Consider the following 19,837-nt stretch of genomic DNA (forward strand, 5'->3'; position numbering starts at 1 on the left):
AATGCAAACATCAGACTGAAACTTTACTTTTTAGGTAGGTGATTCTGATAGAATGTCGAAGGTGAGTAGACTTTCTAGGGGACCAATAGGTCCCTGTGACGCGTCCCATAGGCAATAGCCCAGCCAGGGCTCTGGCAGCTGCGTTCTTCTCATGCCAAAGGAGTAGAAAATGCCAGGAAAGTTTGCCCCACCCAAACAAAATCTGAAGGCATGTTGGCTATGATCTGAGTCCACCCCTGATGTAGAAATGCTTTTCTGTCTGTAAGAGCCAGACGCTGCACTTCTGTCTGTAACAGAAACAATACCGTTAAGTTAGATCCCCCAAGTGCTTATAATGGCTTCCATCCCAGCTACTGTTTGAGCTACACTGAACCTGGCATCTAGAACAGGCTGAGCCACTTTGCGTAAGGACAGAATGGTTCCAGAGCAATGGTTCCTGGCTCTGGCCACATGTGAGAAGCACTAAGGGAGATTTCAGTCATTTTGATTCCTGGATCTTGCCCCAGGCATTCTGGTTCTTTAGCCTAGAAGTTGCCAGCCTAAAGCAAACTGTCCTCCAGCTTGTGGTGGGACAGCTGAGCAGATGCTATGCTTCCTATTCGCTGACAACTGAAAAGCTTCCGTCTACCCAGTCACCCTCCAAAAACTGTCCCATGGTCAGCCTTGTGCTTCCCACTGGGAACTTGGTACTCAAAGTCTCACCGTCCACCCCACAGCTACTGAAGCAGAGTCTCTAAGTTGGAAGACTGTGTTTTGTATTTCACTAAGACCTCAAGGTCAAGACCCTGATAAACAGTGACCCACAGAGCAGCAGCTTTCACATCTCCTGAAACTTGCCCAAAATGTAAAATTCCAAGCCACTGCAGCTCCGTGAGGCTGGAATTGGCTCATTCACAAAAATTTTAGGCATCTGCACTAACCTTGGCTCCTTAGAATTGCTGGTCTAAGAAACTGTGGCCAATTTGTGCTACCGCTGGACTTCAATGATCGCCCTTTTGGAACATTCAGGTAAGAAGTCAAGAGCACAGCCAGAGCTAAAGAGGAAATCTCTTCAAGTTCATCCTTTTGTCTCCACAGTTGGAGCTGACAGAACCCAGACAAGTAGGGCGGGGACTCAAAATACATTTACTGGTAATTATAAGCACAGTTACTGGTGATCAAATGTTTACACTTCCTAAGTGCACCTAATCCATACAGACAATCTGAGAAAGACTCATTCATTCTCAACAAATATTCCACAAGATTGTACCATGACAGGCATAGTTTTAAGTACGCTTCTGTAATCTGGAGACGAGATTGCACCAGCCATGCAGAGTCTCAGGTCTAGAATCAAACAATATCAGTAATGAATAAAGGGATATAGAATGAAATCTCAGGAAAGTATGGATACTAAGAAGAAGGGATAGCAGAATAAGGAAATGCTACTTAAGACCAGGTAGAGAAATGGAAGAAGGAACATAGGAGCCACAGTTTGAAAGAAAAGGGAAGCCAAGCCATACAGAAATGGATACAGTTTATCTTAAAGTAGGAGAGGAAATGGGGGAGTGGGGGTTATAAATAATTAGTTCAGAAGATACCACAGGCACAGCATGTAGAGCCTGATAAGCCAGGGTAAGTCTTTACAACAAGGAAAGCAAGGAGGAATTCTCAAGCTTTATCATGTTCACAGTAACCTGGGAACCTCGTAAAGCTGCACTATGAAGCCAGTGGGATGAGACCCGAGTGCCTGTGTTTCTAATGATGTCTCAAGGGATGCCAAGGCTGTTGTTTTATACTCTATATTTTTAGCAAGCAAAGGGGTACAGTGGCTGAGAGTTTGAACAGCATTCCCAAAGTCACCCAGTTGGTAAGTCAGGCCAGATTTGAAACATGCATTCCCAACAGAAAGACAAAATACCCATCAATGGTCTCTCAGAAGACCTCATGCCTGTTTCACTGGGACTAATTCTTTGTTGAAAACTGTGAAGAGCACACGTGAAGAAGCTCTCTGTGTATACTCTCTTTAAAATGGAATCGTTGTCCCATCTTATTAATAGAAAGAAGATGCCATTACTGACATTCTGTGCTATGTGTTATGAAACATAGAAACTGTGACACAATTAATCTCTGGCATCTCAGAGACAAATGTTAACACTGGAGACCATTTTCCTACACTCCGTATGAATAAAATAACACACTGGTTTCAAGTGCAATGGTGCTATATTTGTAGTAACTGACCTGAGGAAGCCAACTGTTCCCCAGACCCTGCAGTCACGCTCCATTAAGCCTGACTTCCCCATCCTTGTCCATTTGTATTTAATTCTCTTCGCTCCATGGAAGAGCTTAGAGTTCCAAGATGCGTTTGGGCTCTGAGGTGTCAGGGTAGAAACGTGCATCAGCCCACATACTCAAGTCAATGATTCTTTAACGCGGGTGCGTGAGTGCGTGCGTGCGTGCGTGCGTGCGTGCATGCGTGTTTGCGGTACTGGAGTAATTGGCTGTATTTCTTCCATAGAAACAGCCATAGATTTTGATGTTAAGCAGCTATTCCTAACCTTCTTTGTCCTAATCCCTGGGGGTGGAGGGGATGTTCTGTGTGTGTACCGTATACGACATCACCTTGAAGAATGACACGGTTTGGTTTGTTCTGTTGCCCTCCCTTTGTTAATTCTCTGTGTTCTTTTTCCTTTGTGCTGCGCAATTAGGACCCTGCAGTGGGACACAGACCCCTCAGTGCTCCAGCTGCAGTCAGACTCAGAACTTGGGTATATGTCTGCTCTTTTGTTCCTCCTTCTATGATTTCTTTGCTATGGTTGTGTTAAAATGCTAGAGCCGCTATTGCTCTCGCTTTCTTCCCTTTGTTGAGACTTCCGGTTTGATAAGTTTCTTTTCTCCCCTTAGTTTTCCTTCTACAGCTTGGGCTAAAGTCTCTCTTTGTGGACAACACCACAAAAAGATGACTTTTGCCCACCCCTTAATAGCTCCTATCAGTGCAGTTGACACTGATCCCAAAGACTACAACCAAAGACTGTAGAAGTGTGCCACATAAAATCAGGAATTGGGGGTACATGTGGCTTAATCCTAACCAAGCTCCCCTCTTACTAATAACTAATCGTGTCTGGGGCCAGTATTAAAATGTTGCGTCCTGTTTGTGTTCTTTCTCTTTCATTTGTTAAGAGAACTCACAACAAACTCTTAATTTCAGTTAAATTACAAACAACTATATTTCTGGGAAAGAATAAGTCAGCTTGACCACTAATTCAAATATATGGTGCTAGGTAATGTCTTGTAAGGAGAGTGTTCTGATGATGTCTTTCGGGGATTGAAAGGAAGCTTCAGAGTTCAGAAATCACCCATCAGGAACGAAATACATGGGCTTTAGTTTTTGTTTGTATTTCCTCTTAGAAGATTGGAATTAGCTGAAATCACACATAAGATGTTTATGGGATGCTTTCACAGTTCAGTCTCAAGCTCAGGAGGATGGAATGTGTACGTTTTCAGCTTCATGTACAGATAAAGCAGCATGAGATCAGCTGAGTCTCTACACAGAAACTGAGAAAGACTATGAGAGAGAACACGGCTTCCCCTCCCTTCAAGCTGACACACAGCCTTGACCCACACAAGACTGGATACCTCCAAAATAGATACCTGAACCTTTTTATTATTTTTCCTGAATTTTCCAGCTTGCTGTGCCTGTGTCTCTGGGTTTCCATCCATTTCAGCACTTACTGTGCAGTTCGGGTTAAACACAATGTGTGTGTGTGGACCCTTGTCCATGCAGGAGTTTGTAACTGACTCGCAGTGATGCTAAACCAAGGACTATAACAACTTAGCTGACAAGCACATGGGTCTTAAATAAACTCAGAAGATAGCTGCAAATTTCTTTTTAAAAATTTAATTACTAATTTGGGGGTTATTTTTTTAATTAAGATGGCCACATTTTGGGCTGTTTAATTGCTGATTTGGGGATTGATTTTTAAAATTAAGATGACTGCATTTTAGGCTATTTTGTTACACCGTCCATTGTCTGTTTCAAATTACATGTTTTTTTTAAATAATAGAGAAATGTGATTATGAGAAACAGAGAAATAATCGATATACAGTAAGTTACAGTTTTCACTGTTTCAGTCAGGCATCCTGATTTTAAAGATAAATAAACAAGCAGAAGGGAGCTGGCAAAGGCCATACTGTACACCTTCAAGTTGACCCATAATAGATGAGCTACGGTCTTGCTAAGCTGTGTGTGCTGGTGCAGAGTAGTTATGGACTTTTATACCTTGATCTGTTTTCCAGGTGGAAATTGAGCGTGTTAATCAAAGCATCCTGGGGAGAAGCCATGCCCAGTACTCTCTCCTCTCCTTCCCCATCTCACTGGAGCACTCAGTGAGTCTGAGAGAGATAAAGAGATGTGAGGTTGGGCACTGAGAGGGGCTTGTCTCAGAGAGATTATCAGAGAACATTGGAGAAAGACTATTTACAATTTCAAACACTGCACCATGACAGTTTCCCTTTTTAGCAGGTCTGATATTTAGGGTGCATACCGAAGTTCATGAAATACCCCACAGGCAAGGAGGTTTTTCTTGAGACAGTTTTATTTCCTCATCTTAAAGTCTGTAATTTTCTCTGTGTCTTCACTTAAGAGCTGTACTGAAATACAACTGACAGAAAATACTATACATGAGCTATTGAAATTGATGTCTGGCGTCCTTACGTGCTTATCAAACTGTCACTGCCATCAGGAAAGCAAACAGTTGTCACCCTCCAAAAGTGTCTTCTACCTCTGTTTGGATCTGATAATTTCATTTCTTCTACTTATTTTGTATTTAGTTTGCATTGGTTTGGGCTGGTTTATTAAAGTGGAAACAGGCGATTTCTATGCCCGTCTCTCTCTTGACCTCTGTGCTGTTGTGACTAAAAGTTTCACTTTCGTGTGTGTTATGAAGTCCATAATCCATTTGGTCTTTTATTCAGCCCATGATCTTTGGAAGTGACTTCAGGGACAAAAGTGGTGTTCAACCACACAGTTCACAGTTTTCTATTGTTCTTCATTCTCTTGTAAAGACCTGCATTTCTACCTGTGTGATCCTCCCCATCATCTTCTTCCTCTCACTTCTCTTCTTCCTCCTCTTCCTCCTCTTCCTTTTCCTCCTTCTTTATGAATAGTTTTTTTTTTCAGTAAACTGTCTACAAATTCACTAACAATTTCTGCTTGATCAGGTCAACTGCTTTCCTGTTCAGAATGTGTCTTTAAGTTCTATGGTATATACGGTTGGTCTCTTTTCAAAATGTCTGTTTCTTCCCTGAAATTCCTACCATATAAGATGTGTACTGCTTACCTTGAAGGCATTGGAGTCCCAGATCTATTATCATCTTCGTGACTGACATTCTGAACCCCCCACTGAGTAAGACCTACGTCTCCATGTCAGTGGTGTTCTGAAGATTCAGGTTGTGCTTTTAAGGATAACGTATTTCCTTATTTCTCCATCGCCCTGAGCTCACTGGTTCCAGCACATTAGGCAAAGCATCACCTCTCCAGACAGCCTCAGATTTGCCCTGAGAGGAGATGTTCTTCCCTCACCTCACCTAGGGATCCTGGGTATTCCCTAACCTCTGTGCTCATGCGAGCTGACATCTATTTTCCTTTGTGGTTCCCTGGAGGCTAGAAAAGACTAAGTCCCACGTGCACCCCGACACAAGAGAGGTAGCAACTAGTCCCTCCCAAGGCAGCTGGAAAAGTTGGGTTGCTTGACATGCTGGAAAAGGCAGGAAAGGAAGTGTGCAGTATGGATCTTTCTATGAAAGAACTAGGCTTTACTGCTAAAACATGAGGGCTAGAGTCAGTGTGATCCCTTCTGTCTGTAGGATAAATCTAGGCACTGGTGTCTATTACCCACTAGCTCTGCTAGAATCTAAGGAAAGACTCTGTGGTAAACTCTTTATGCTTGTTTAAAAGACATGCACTTTAAACACTTTAGTTATCCTTTGCAGTCTACAGGAGTTGAGCAAACGTCAGTCCCCAACAGTTTTCAGATGTAAGCAAGTTAGAGGATAGTCGTTATGATAGCAAACAGACTTGGGATGCTAGATGGGGATCTGATTTTTCTAGAATGATCCTAGAGAATGGACTTTATTGCTGACTTTAGCTGTGGAGTTGATCCACACAGGAAATATGCACACATTCATTTCAACTCCAGGAACTAAGATTTCTTATCTATCAGAGCCAAAAACCAGTGACTCCTTCAACAGAAGCTGGAAAAGGTATGAAAGGAAGTGTGGCTCTTTGTATGAGAGAACTAAGAAGTAGGCTTTCCTGCTAAAGCAAGAGGGCTAGAGTCAGTGTAAGGCTCCCAGAGATGCTAAGAATCCCCATTTTGTTCTCTATAGACCTCGGTACTAGCAATTGGGTATGCAGCCTTCCAGCTCCCAGAATAGACAGGTTAGAAAGAGACTTTCAAACATCTGGAAAAGCAATGTTTAGTACACAGTTTACTTCCTTCCGGCTTGAAGTCAGAAGGAAGTCAGACGTCTTATTTTGATTAGAATAAAGTTGGTGGTGGTGAGCCTGGGGTGAGCCTATACTTCCAGAGGACAAGTGCTGACTTGTCCTGTTAACCTTTGGATACAAGTAAGTTAAAAGCCAGACTCTTGGGCAGCAGCTAAAAAAATGTCAGATAGTTGATATCCAATCTTCTCTTTCCCAGGTAAAAGCAGGTAATCTTTATGGCCTGCCGCTCTGTGCGAAGATGTAAGAAGAGATCGGAGCCCTTGTTTTAAGGCTGCTTTCCCCCTCTGTGGTCACAGGTGGCTGTGCACACTGAACCAGCTGGACTTGCAGCCGAGACAGGTCATTTGGTAGCATCCTTACAAGTGTGGCTCAAACCCTTTAGTCCTCAGGGAAATATGGAGATGAAGTTTGCTTTCTGAGGTCAAGGAAGGGTTTATGGTGAGACTGTAACTCAGCTTCTCACACACTGATTTTTGAAGTGGGCTTATTTTCAGTTCTCCAGTGTATAGACGGTCACTTATTTCTATATTTTCCCAGAGGGTGTTGGCTCATATGTTTATCAGAGGCCCCTGTAGGGAGAGGGAAGGTTCTGAGCCTCCCGTTTTGCCTTCACCTATGGGTTTCCCTCAGGTCAGGTATGTCTTTGGTTTTAGGGTATTTTTGTTCGCTTGCCGTTGTTTTATTGTTATCAGAAACCCCAAGTATTACTTTTGTGAGCATTGATTCTGTTGGGATTCCTAAAATCGTCAAGATTTAAAGTAAACATATTTAGGGCCCTGGAGACAATGCTCAGTGGTTAAGGTCACTGCTGCTCTTGCAGAGACCCAGGTTCAGTTTCTAGTGCCCACATGGTGCTTCACAAGCATCTATAACTCCAGGTCTATGGGATCGGATGTCCTCTTCTGATTTCTATGAGCTCTTTACCGTAAATAGTGCAGAGATGTACACCCAGGCACACATGCACACACACACACACACACACACACACACACACACACAAACACTCTAACACACACTAAGTACTTCTTTTCATTTATATCAATTCATGTCTAATAACTTTGCCCTGTTTATATTATAAAATTTTGGTTCAATAAAAAATTTTAAAACACCTGTTCAGTTTACTTAAAAACAGGTTCATCTTTTTAGGCTTTACTTTGGGGTTATTTTTTCGGGAGCTTTTTGAATTCAGTATCGTTTCCTCCTCACTCAGGCTCACTTCCCTTCCATCTCCTCATTATTCAGTCCATCTCCCCAAAGAGTGAACCTCCAGCGATGACACTGGTCCCCAGCTCTATCTAAAAGACAACCTAGAACATAGGTACTGTCATCTCTCCTTCAGACTGCCCAGCGAACCCCCAGCTTCACCGGTTCACTCCTTGGCATCCTCTATGTGGTTGTTGATCTACAACTTCTGATCCTCCCTTTGCCCTCAGCTTTGCTGGGTTACAGAGCAGGTCACAGGGCTCAGTTGTTTCTACAAGTCTTTTCAGATGAGATCTTCCAGCCCGCGGCTATGTAGTTCCTGCTAAGAAGGCAAGATTTGTATGGTGTTCTACATAATTCTCCTGTAGGAATCTGGACTTGCATGAAGTCTTAGCAGTTTGATAGAAGCAAAGGAGATAATCTTACGCCAAGAGAATACCCAGAACTGTCACCAATCATCCAAGAAAGCAGGTCGTTCTTCCCTTGGTCTTGGTGGGATTCTGATCTAGACTGTGGGTGCCTGTGAATTCTAATTGCCTGATTTCCCTGGAGTCTCTTTTCTGCCGAGCACATATACTGCATGCCGTCTGGGTGTGCTTCTGCATCACTGCCTGGAAACACTCTGGAAAAATTGTGGGGCATATCTTGGTGTTTTCCCTGTTTCGTGCATCTCTGTTACTTCTTGTCATCTTATAAGGTTTTCTTTTATTCAGACAGCTACTGGTTATTATTTCAACCAGAATGGTATGTCTGGTCCCACAACTCCATCTTGACCAAAGTAGAAATGATTTGCCTTTGATTCTGGATTTGCACATCCATATTAATTACCCACATATCGATTAGCAAAAGAGAAATCTAAAAGGTGATATGGAAAGAAAAACAATCCTCCAAGATAATTACAAATAAAGTGTGTGTGTGTGTGTGTGTGTGTGTGTGTGTGTGTGTGTGTGTGTATGAGAGAGAGAGAGAGAGAGAGAGAGAGAGAGAGAGAGAGAGAGAAGCTTAGCCTGTTTTAACCAGGCCAATACTTGCTGATGTACTAAAAACTACTACTATAATAGAGTAAGCAAAGTAAAAATGTTGGGAGAAATAAAATGATAAGACATAAGGAACAAATAAAGTTCCCTACTGGACACAACAATAACAACAGCCATCCTACAGAGAAGGAAGCACATAAGTGAATAGATGAAGGCGTGGTTGTTTGATAGTTTGGAGAGAAACTACACCACACATGTTGCCTTTAGAAAAGAGCTTAAGAGCAAGTGTCCACACTAGATGTTTGTCTCCAGGGAAACAAACTCCCTTTCTATGGAAACAGAGTGATTCTGGATAGGGAGGAAAAGGTCCTAAATCATAAGCAAACATTGGCTCCAAATTGTTGAGCTCAGTAACATAGGACTTGTGTGGCATGCGATTCCTCTGCAGAACAGACTGTGGACAGGGGTGCTCCGCTATTTGAAAGAAAAGGAAGAGTTGGGAAGAGGGTCTCAATAAGAATGTGGTTGCCCCTTCTTAAGGAGGAATTAGAAACATGTTCCAGTCTTTGATTTAAAAGAAGACAAACTTCAGTTTGATCTATTTACCACATATTATTGACCCTTTTATCTTTGTGGTGCTTGGTATCGAACTCAGACCCTCACACATAGCAGGCTGTATATGTGTTAGGTGTGGGCTCTGCCAGAGCTACATCCCCAGTCCTCAAATAGTCTGCATGTTGCTTAGATCTCTCTGGATTGAAATAATTTCCAATGTTTCCAGGTAACCGTATGTCTTAGGGTTCCTATTGTTGCGGAGAGACACCATGGCAGAGCAACTCTCATAAGGGCAAACATTTAACTTGGCCTAGCTTACAGTTTCTGAGGTTTACTCCATTGTCATCCTTCTTGGAAGCATGGCAGCATGCAGACAGATGTGGTGCTGGAGAAGGAGCTGAGAGTTCTACATCTGGACAGCAGACAGCAGGATGTGACCTAGATTGAGCTTCTGAGATCCCACCTTCTAGTAACACACTTCCTCCACATTTACATTACAACACAAGGCCACATCTACTCCAAAAAGATCACACCTCCTAATAGAGTTACTTCTATGAATGAAATATTCAAACACATGATGGCAGGCATTCCTATTCAAATCATCACACCATACACGATGTTTTCTTGAGTATCATGTAGGTTGAGCTCCCAAGCAAACTCATAACATCTGTGGATTCAATAATATTCCATTACAATTACACTGTCTACAAACACAGAGAACATCTTAAAACACACATACATGCATATCCAAACCTGCTAGCAAAATACACTCAAGAATCTAAATTATATAGATGAATACTGACTCATCAAAAGGGTTCACAATGTGGCTTTAATGGCTCTGATCAGAACTTTGCTGTAAGAGAGAGAAGTTCTCTTCTTGCCTCTTACAAGGATCATTATTTGCCCCCAAACATTTCTCAAGAAGCTCATGTTTGCCAGCCTTCGTTTTATGACTCAAGAATCTTGTGCAAGCTATTTTAATTTTTTGTTCTGCAGTAACAACTTGTCTTCAACAAGGTAGTGTTTATATTGCCTTTGGTTTTAGGAAAATGATATCCATTTGGGAAAGAAAGTGCACTCTTACAGAGAAATTCGGTGCCTTGCTTCATGTTGCACACGGTATGGAACTCACTCGAAGTCATCAGGAAAACAAAAGGTCACTCCTGCAAATATTTTATGTCATGCCATTTCAACACTTGAAAGAACACAAGTCTGTAGCATCAAACACTACTGTTCTGCATGACCCGCTCCTCATACTTGAGAGCAGAGCCTCCCCCAGAGTGCCAGGGATGGCAAGTTAACTCTTGTCTATCCCAGAAGTCTTGCCAAGTTTGCTTATGTTGCAGAATCCAAAGCAAATCTTTGGGCTCCAGCAATTGATTAATCCAGTGTTGACAATTGCTTCTTTTCAGGAAAAATGGATCTGAAGCCAAACTAATATCTTTGCGCAGCTGGAAGCAAATACTGTGGAAATGCAACAAAAACTTCCTAAAGTGATTTCTAGTGCAAATAAGCAGGATGAAAATCCATCCTCGTATTGATGTGGAAAGGCCACTTCTCACGCTGCTTCTCTTGCTGTAGCATGCCCACGACTCTGAGCGCAGATGATGCTTATGCATGTGGCAAGACAACCACGAGAGCCAGTTACGTTCTGGGTATGATGTCCATCTTCTGTGTTCCTCTCTCTCAGAGGAATACCCTATCCCCAGTTCTGGAAATCTATACACAAGATGTTACAGATTGTTACCCACGGTTAGCACCACGGTATTTAGGAAACAAATGAATTCCTTGCCATTTGAAAATAATAATTAATTTTTAGAATCCATATATTTTGATGGTGTTCATCCCCCCAACTCCTCCCAGATCCACCTGACCTCTCTATCCACTCAAATCTGTGTCCTCTTTGTTTATTTTATTTTTTATTGGATATCATTTTATTTACATTTCAAATGGTAATCCCTTTCCCAGTTTCCTGGACACAAGCCCCCTATGCCATTCCTGTCCCCTTCTTCTATAATGTTCCCGTCCACATCCACACCCACTTCGAGCCCACCACCCGATATTCCCCTCACTGGAGGTCCAACCTTGGCAGGACCAAGGGCTTCCCCTTCTACTGATGCCCCAACAAGGCTAGTCACTGATACATATGCAGTTGGAGCCCAGGGTCAGTCCATGTATAGTCTTTGGGTAGTGGTTTAGTCCCTGGAAGCTCTGGTTGGTTGGCATTGTTGTTCCTATGGGGTTGCAAGCCCCTTCAGCCCTTTTAATCCTTTCTCTAATTCCTCCAACAGGGGTCTTGTTCTCAATTCAGTGGTTTGTGCTAGTATTCTCCACTGTATTTGATATGCTCTGGCTGTGTCTCTCAGGAGGTATCTATATCCGGTTTCTGTCAGCCTGCAATTCTTAGCTTCATCAATCTTATCTAGTCTTGGTGGCTGTATATATATATATAGGGCACATGTGGGGCAGGCTCTGAATGGCTGTTCCTTCAGTCTCTGCTCCAAATTTTGCCTCCATATCATCTCCTGTAAATATTTATGTTCCCCCTTTTAAGAAGGAGCGAAGCATCCACATTTTAGTCATCCTCTTCTTGAGCTTTATGTGGTCTGTAGATTGTATCTTGCATAATTCGAGGTTTGGGGCTCCACTTAATCATTGAGCCCATACCATGTGTGTGTTTTTCTGTGATTGGGTTACCTCACTCAGAATGATATTTTCTAGTTCAATCCATTTGTCTGTGAATTTCATGAAGCAATTATTTTTGATAGCTGAGTAGTACTCCATTGTGTAGATGTACAATATTTTCTATATCCATTCCTCTATTGAAGGATATTTGGGTTCTTTCCAGCTTCTGGCTATTATAAATAAGGCTGCTATGAACATAGTGGAGCATGTGCCTTTGTTGTATGTTGGAACATCTTTTGGGTATATGCCCAGGAGAGGTATAGCTGGGTCCACAGGTAGTGCAATTTCCAATTTTCTGAGGAACCTCCAGACTGATTTCCAGAGTGGTTGTACCAGTTAGCAACCCCACCAACAATGGAGGAGTGTTCCTCTTTCTCCACATCCTTGCCAGTATCTGTTGCCACGTGAGTTTTTATCTTAGCCATTCTCACTGGTGTGAGGTGGAATCTCAGGATTGTTTTGATTTGCATTTCCCTGATGACTAAGGATGTTGAGCATTTCTTTAGGGACTTCTCAGGCATTTGATATTCCTCAGCTGAGAATTCTTTGTTTAGCTCTGTACCCCCTGTTTAATAGGGTTATTTGGATTTCTTGAGTCTAATTTTTTGAGTTCTTTGTATATTTTGGATACTTGCCCTCTATCAGATTAAGATTGGTAAAGATCTTTCCAAATGTGTTGGTTGCCGTTTTGTCCTAATGACAGTGTCCCTTGCCTTACAGAACCTTTGCAGTTTTTTGAGGTCCCATTTGTTGATTCTTGATCTTTGAGCATAAGCTATTGGTGTTCTGTTCAGGAAATTTTCCCCAGTGCCCATGCGATTGAGACTGTTCCCCGCTGTTTCTTCAATAGTTTGAGTGTGTCTGGTTTGATATGGAGGTCCTTGATCCACTTGGACTTAAGCTTTGTACAGGGTGAAAAACAATGGATCAATTTCCATTCTTCTACATGCTGACCTCCAGTTGAACCAGCACCATTTGTTGAAAATGCTATCTTTTTTTCATATGAATATGAACTTTCATATTGCTTTTTCTAACTCTATGAAGAATTGAGTTGGAATTTTGATGGGGGTTGCATTGAATCTGTAGATTGCTTTTGGCAAAATGCCATTTTTACTATATTAATCCTGCCAATCAATGAACATGAGAGGTCTTTCCATCTTCTTAACTCTTCTTCAACTTCTTTCTTCAGAGACTTGAAGTTCTTGTCATACAGATCTTTCACTTGCTTGGTTAAAGTCACACCGACGTATTTTTTATTATTTGTGACAATTGTAAAGGGTGTCATTTCCCTAATTTCTTTCTCAGTCTCTTTATCCTTTGATTAGAGGAGAGCTACTGATTTGAGTTAATTTTATACCCAAACACTTTGCTAAAGTTGTTTATCAGGCTTAGACGTTCTCTGGTGGAACTTTTGGGGTCACTTAAGTACACTATCATATCATCTGGAAATAGTGATATTTGGACTTCTTCCTTTTCAATTTGTATCCCTTTGCCTTCCTTTCATTGTCTAATTGCTCAGGCTAGGACTTCGAGTACTATATTGAATAAGTAGGGAGAGTGTGGGCAGCCTTGTCTAGTCCCTGATTTTAGTGGGATTGCTTCAAGTTTCTCTCCATTCAGTTCGATGTTGGCTACTGGTTTGCTCTATATTGCTTTTACTATGTTTAGGTATGGGCCTTGAATTCCTGATCTTTCCAAGATTTTTAACATGAAGGGATGTTGAATTTTGTCAAATGCTTTCTCAGCTTCTAATGAAATGATCATGTGGTATTTTTCTTTGAGTTTGCTTATATACTGGATTATGTTGAAGAATTTCTGTATGTTGAACCATCCCTACATCCCTGGGATGAAGCATACTTGATCAAGATGAATGATGGTTTCAATGTGTTCTTGGATTTAGTTTGAGAGAATTTTATTGAGTATTTTTGTGGTGATATTCATAAGGGACATTAGTCTTGGTGTGGTTTAGGTATAAGTGTAATTGTGACTTCATAGAAGGAATTTGGTAGTGCTCTGTCTATTGTATTTTGGGGATTAGTTTGGACAGTATTGGTATGAGGTTTTCTATGAAGATCTGATAGAATTCTGCACTAAATCCACCTGGTCCTGGGCCCTTTTTGGTTGAGAGATTTTAAATAACTGCTTCTATTTCTTTAAGAGTTATGGGGCTGTTTAGATAGTTTATCTGTTTCCGATTTAACTTTGGTACCTGGTATTTGTCAAGAAATTATCCATTTCCTCCAGATTTTCCAGTTTCATTGAATATGTGCTTTTGTAGTGGATCTGATGATTTTTTGAGTTTCCTCAGATTCTGTTTTTATGTCTCCCTTTTTATTTCTGATTTTGTTAATTTGGATATACTCTCTGTGCGCTCTGGTTAGTCTGGTTAAGGGTTTATCTATCCTGTTGATTTCCTCAAAGAACCAGCTCCTGGTTTTGTTGATTCTTTGTATAGTCCTCTTTGTTTCTACTTGGTTGATTTGAGCCCTGAGTTTGATTATTTCCTGCCTTCTACTCCTCTTGGGTATATTTGCTTCTTTTTGTTCTAGCGCTTTCACATGTGCTGTCAAGCTGCTGATGTATGCTCTCTCCTGTTTCTTTTTGCAGGCTCTCAGAGCTATGAGTTTCCTCCTAGCACTACTTTCCTTGTGTCCCATAGGTTTGGGTATGTTGTATCTTCATTTTCATTAAATTCTAAGAAATCTTTAATTTCTTTCTTTATTTCTTCCTTGACCAAGTTATCATTGAGTGGAGCATTGTTCAACTCCCATGTATGTGCACACTTTCTGTCTTTTTTGTTGTTATTGAAGACCAGCCTTTTACCCATGGTGATCTGATAAGATGCATGGGATTTTTCAATCTTCATATATCTGTTGAGGCCTGTTTTTTTATTATTATTATTTTTTCCGGGGCTGGGGACCAAACCCAGGACCTTGCGCTTCCTAGGCAAGCGCTCTACCACTAAGCCAAATCCCCAACCCTGAGACCTGTTTTTTGACTGATTATATGGTCAATTTTGGAAAAGGTTCCATGAGGTGCTGAGAAAAAGGTGTATCCTTTTGTTTTAGGATGAAATGTTCTGTTAAGTCCATTTAGTTTATAACTTCTGTTAATTTCTTTATCTCTGTTTAATTTCTGTTTCCATAATCTGCCCATTGATGAGAGTGGGATGTTGAAATCTCCTACTATTATTGTGTGAGGTGCAATGTGTGGTTTGAGCTTTAGTGAGATTTCTTTTATGAATGTAGGTGCCCTTGCATTTGGAGCATAGATATTTAGGATTCAGAGTTCATCTTGGTGTATTTTTCCTTTAATGATTAGGAAGTGTCCTTCCTTACCTTTTTGAAAATTTTTGGTTGAAAGTCAATTTTATTCAATATTAGAATGGCTATTCCAGCTTGTTTCTTGGGACCATTTGCTTGGAAAGTTGTTTTCCAGCCCTTTACTCTGAGGTAGTGTCCTTTGTCTCTGAGGTGTGTTTCCTGTATGCAGTAAAATGCTGGGTCCTCTTTACCTATTCAGTCTGTTAGTCTATGTCTTTTTATTGGAGAATTGAGTCCATTGATGTTAAGAGATATTAAGCAATAGTTTGTTGCTTCCCATTATTTTCGTTGTTAGAGGTGGAATTATGTTTGTGTGTCTCTCTTCTTTTGGTTTCGTTGCAAGGAGACTACTTTCTTGCCTTTTCTAGGTGGAGTTTCCTTCCTTTTGTTGGAGTTTTTAATCTTTTATCCTTTGTAGGACTAGATTTGTAGAAAGTTATTGTGTAAATTTGGTTTTGTCATGGAATATCTTGGTTTCTCCATCTATGTTAATGAGAGTTTTGCTGGATATAGTAGCCTGGGCTGGCATTTGTGTTCTTTGAGGGTCTGTATGACATCTGCCCAGGATCTTCTGGCTTTCATAGTCTGGTGGGAAGTCTGGTGTAATTCTTACAGGTCTACCTTTATATATTACTTGACATTTTTCACTTAATGCTTTTAATATTCTTTGTTTTGTGCATTTGGTGTTTTGAGTATTATGTGACTGGAGGAATTTCTTTTCTGGTCCAATCTATTCAGAATTCTGTAGGCTTTTTGTGTGTTTGTGGGTATCTCTTTAAGTTCGGGAAGGTTTCTTCTATAATTTTGTTGAAGATATTTACTGGCCCTTTAAGTTGGGAGTCTTCCCTCTCTTCTATACCTATTATCCTTAGGTTTGATCTTCTCATTGTGTCCTGGATTTCCTGGATGTTTTTGCCTAGGACTTTTTTGTGTTTTACATTATCTTTGATGGCTGTGTCGATGTTTTCTATGGTTATCTTCTGCCTCGGAGATTCTCTCTTCCATCTCTTGTATTCTGTTGGTAATGGTTGCATCTATGACTCCTGATCTCTTCCCTAGGTTTTCTATCTCCAGGGTTGTTTCCTTTTGTGCTTTCTTTATTGTTTCTATTTCCATTTTTAAATCCTGGATGGCTTATTCAATACCTTCACCTGTTTGGTTGTGTTTTCCTGTAATTCTTTAAGGCATTTTTGCACTTCCTCTTTAAGGGTTTAGACTTGTTTACTTGTGTCGATCTGTATTTCTTTCAGGGAGTTATTTATGTCCTTCTTAAAGCCCCCCCATCATCATAAAATGTGATTTTTATATCTAAATCTTGCTTTTCTCATGTGTTTGGATATCCAGTATTTTCTTTGATGTGAGAGCTGGGCTCTGATGATGCCAAGTAGTCTTGGTTTCTGTTGCTTAAGTTTCTGTGCTTGCCTCTCACCATCAGGTTGTCTCTGGTGTTAGCTTGTCTGGCTGTCTCTGACAGTGGCTTGACACTCCTGTAGGCCTGTCTGTCAGCACTCCTGTAGACTGGTTTTCTTTCAGCGGGATCTGAAAACAGAGAGCTCTGCTCTCAGGTGTGTAGGCGCTCCTGGCTACTGGCTTTCTGCTCTCATTGCTGGCAGAAACCTGAATCAGGTCCTGCCCCTGACTGCTCCTAGGTCCCTGTGACCAGGGGATACAGATGGCACTAGGTGATTTCCTCTTGGGTATGGAATGTGGGCAGAGCATAGTCTTCTATGAATTCTCAGAAGTGTGTGCCCTTCTGGGAGTCCAGCTCTGCACCCCACCCCACACACATACACACACAGGATGCAGGGAGCTATATGACTGGTTCAGTTCAGTTCCGGGCACAGACCAGAACTACAGGTACCTGCTGCTGACTGCTCCTATATTCCTGTATCCAGAGGCACTATGCAGTTTCCTCTTGGACCAGGGATGTGGGAGAAGTGAGCAGAAGTGTCAGACTGTCCTGCTGTCTCAGGATTGTCTGAACTTTTGGGTGTTCAGCTCTCTCCCCCACAGGATTTGTCTGCAGGGAGCTGTGTGACCAGTTCAGTTCAATTCTGGGCACGGGTCAGACTCAGCAGTTTCCTGCCACTGACTGCTCCTCTTTGGTGTTATTTTCTTTAGATGACCCATATGTTTACTCTTTTATGTTATAGGTTATGAATTACAGAAATAGAAGGAAGCAATTTTAGTAAAAAATTGATAAAGTTTAAACTAAACTCTTAAAGCAGAAGCAGCAGAACATGTAATGATTACTACTTAAACATTATTTGACATCAGTAAGATGCTAAGAACTTTCTTGACATAGCTAACACACTTTGTTTTTTTTCTGATGCACTTTCATAATATTGTTATAAGACAGAGGTTACAACTGGAGCTAATTTCCACATAGACAAATATTCTCAATGACATGCTAGCAAATATATATATGCTTGTACATGCATACAAATGCAGAAACACAAACAAACATATCACATAAGCAATATTCATTCTAATGCACAATCACTTTAATCCAAAATTACTCACTCATATAGATGCACAGAGAAATGTAAAACCAGTCATTCAACCATGGGCTTCAGTAACCTTCATAGACATATATGTGTGTGTGTGTGTGTGTGTGTGTGTGTGTGTGTGTGTAGAGAAACATAGACAAGCACACAGATATGTACACACATAAAACACACACATGCAAAGATCCAAAATTATATGCCTATGTTATATTTAATTATTCATGTACAGGCACATCGAGTTAATATTTTTAACCCACTAAGTCCAATTTATGCTACTGGAGTAGAGAAGTAATCATGCTCTTACCCTGTGCTGAACCCTATGAGCTACAATAATGGATGGGCTGGCAGGAGGTCTACCTGTGCAAGAGTAGCATGAATATCATGGGAGTAACCAAGAACTTTCAGGTTGGGCTCAAGGCTTACTTTACACAATAGAACCCATACTCGGCACTACTATTCTTGTTATTCTTTTAAACCTTTTATATTATATGATCTACTTTTCTATGGCTGCAGCATCATCTCATGTGACGTTCTATTGATGACTGCCAAGGACCTCCAGTCTCACACCTAGAAAACTCTTCTTCATGAACTCCTCTGTGTCTTTGCAGTTATCCCATTCATCTCTCTTCCTGCAGACCATGAAGCCTTGAAATGTCACTAGCCCACTCCTTTCCTTCACCTTCTGTGTGAATTTAGCTATTAAAGTAGCCCTCTGTTGGTTTCTAGAGTCCCATTCTCATCACTCTGGACCAAGTGTCCAACCTTTGTGAGACACTGACCGCAAACACAGCCATTGTTCTTCTGGCTGTCCCTTTTCCTTGGTACTCTGCTTCATTTCCTACTCAGCCCTTGAACCTTCCACTTCCCTTGTGGATCTTTTCTTTTCTCCTCTTTTTTTACACACTGCTTCTAAGATGAGGTCATTCCCTACAACTGACATCTGGCTCCTGATTTTATTTTTCCTATGTTGGTTATGTTAATATGATTTAAATATTGTTTTGCAGCTGTGAATTTCTTCATAACTTCCAATAACTGTTCAGTGTCTATTCAAAGTCCAAGTTCTTTAGTCTCTAATAATCTATCCTCAATTCACCTCTCTAGATTCCTCTTAAGGACATTGCTTAAACTTGTATTCCACAAAATTAGACTTTTGGTATAATATATCAAGTCAGTTCCCAGATCCTTACATATGCAGGATAAGCTGCCTTGAATGTGGACCTACTTAGGTGAAGTTATCCTTTGGAATCTAAACCAGATCTTCCATTGTCAGCAAAGCAAACCTCATTTATCAAAACATACAGTTATCTGCCCACCATGCAGTCTTCTCCCAGTGCGGTGACTCATTCGTGTTAACGTCTACTGTTTGCAGCCTTGAGATTTTTTTTGTCTCTCTGATGCAAATGTTCTTGCTCCCCATTCTCTTTGCGTTGTACCGAGCTGGCACAGTGCCTTGCTCAAACACAGTTTATGGTAGCAATGAAGGATGCTGATAAAAGCAGTTCCTTACCAGTCCTCCAGGATGCTACTCCACCCACATAGGATGTTGAGTAAGGAAGAAAACTGCTATCGACTTTACCTTGAAGGTTTATCTATTAAAAAAAAACACTTGAAAAGCCTTTAGGAAGATAAATAGGAAAATCTCTGGCAGTATCTTCAAATGTGAGCCGTGGGGATGACACTGCAAGAAAAAAAAATGAGTTACAGTTGAGTTTCAAGGGCCAATGCAGACATTCTTTTTAATGCTCGGACCTTGGCCTACTTTGATATCTAGTCAAATGACTCCTTTTCCCTGAGAACATTTGTTCCTGGCTTTATCTCTTTGTCTCTCAGGCTTCCTCTTGCTCCAGAATTGCTACTGGAGAAAGTAGTCCCTCTTACTACAATGACTTCCTTGGGGTTTCCAGGGCTGTGAGTGCCATACACTGGCCTCTAACCCCACCCCCTTCAACAGAAAAAAAAAAAACCTCACTTTGTTCAAAGATGTTAAAATCATGTACAATGGGATAAATGCAAAAGTATGTACACCACAAGATGGTGGCATCATCAGGTAACACATTACCCTCAAATGGTGGTATGGTCCTTAAAAGTAGATAATGTAATTTG

The 19,837-nt window shown here is 41.1% G+C and overlaps 1 protein-coding gene across 12 annotated transcripts in view; it reads left to right on the top strand.

The window, feature by feature from the left end:
* Positions 1–19,837, top strand: part of Dync1i1 (dynein cytoplasmic 1 intermediate chain 1) — a 313,021-nt gene that overhangs the window by 58,274 nt on the left and 234,910 nt on the right. For 6 of the 12 annotated variants that reach the window (NM_019234.3, NM_001439344.1, NM_001439345.1 and 3 more), the window contains exon 5: positions 2,685–2,744. The exons of the other annotated variants lie outside the window; for them this stretch is intronic. In NM_019234.3, the coding sequence (NP_062107.2) occupies positions 2,685–2,744 (60 nt within the window). The remainder of the gene's footprint in view (positions 1–2,684; positions 2,745–19,837) is intronic. 12 annotated transcript variants of the gene reach the window in all.

This window comes from Rattus norvegicus, chromosome 4 (genome assembly GCF_021556685.1).
Source record: "Rattus norvegicus strain SHRSP/BbbUtx chromosome 4, alternate assembly SHRSP_T2T, whole genome shotgun sequence".
In the NCBI taxonomy this organism is placed as follows: domain Eukaryota; kingdom Metazoa; phylum Chordata; class Mammalia; order Rodentia; family Muridae; genus Rattus; species Rattus norvegicus.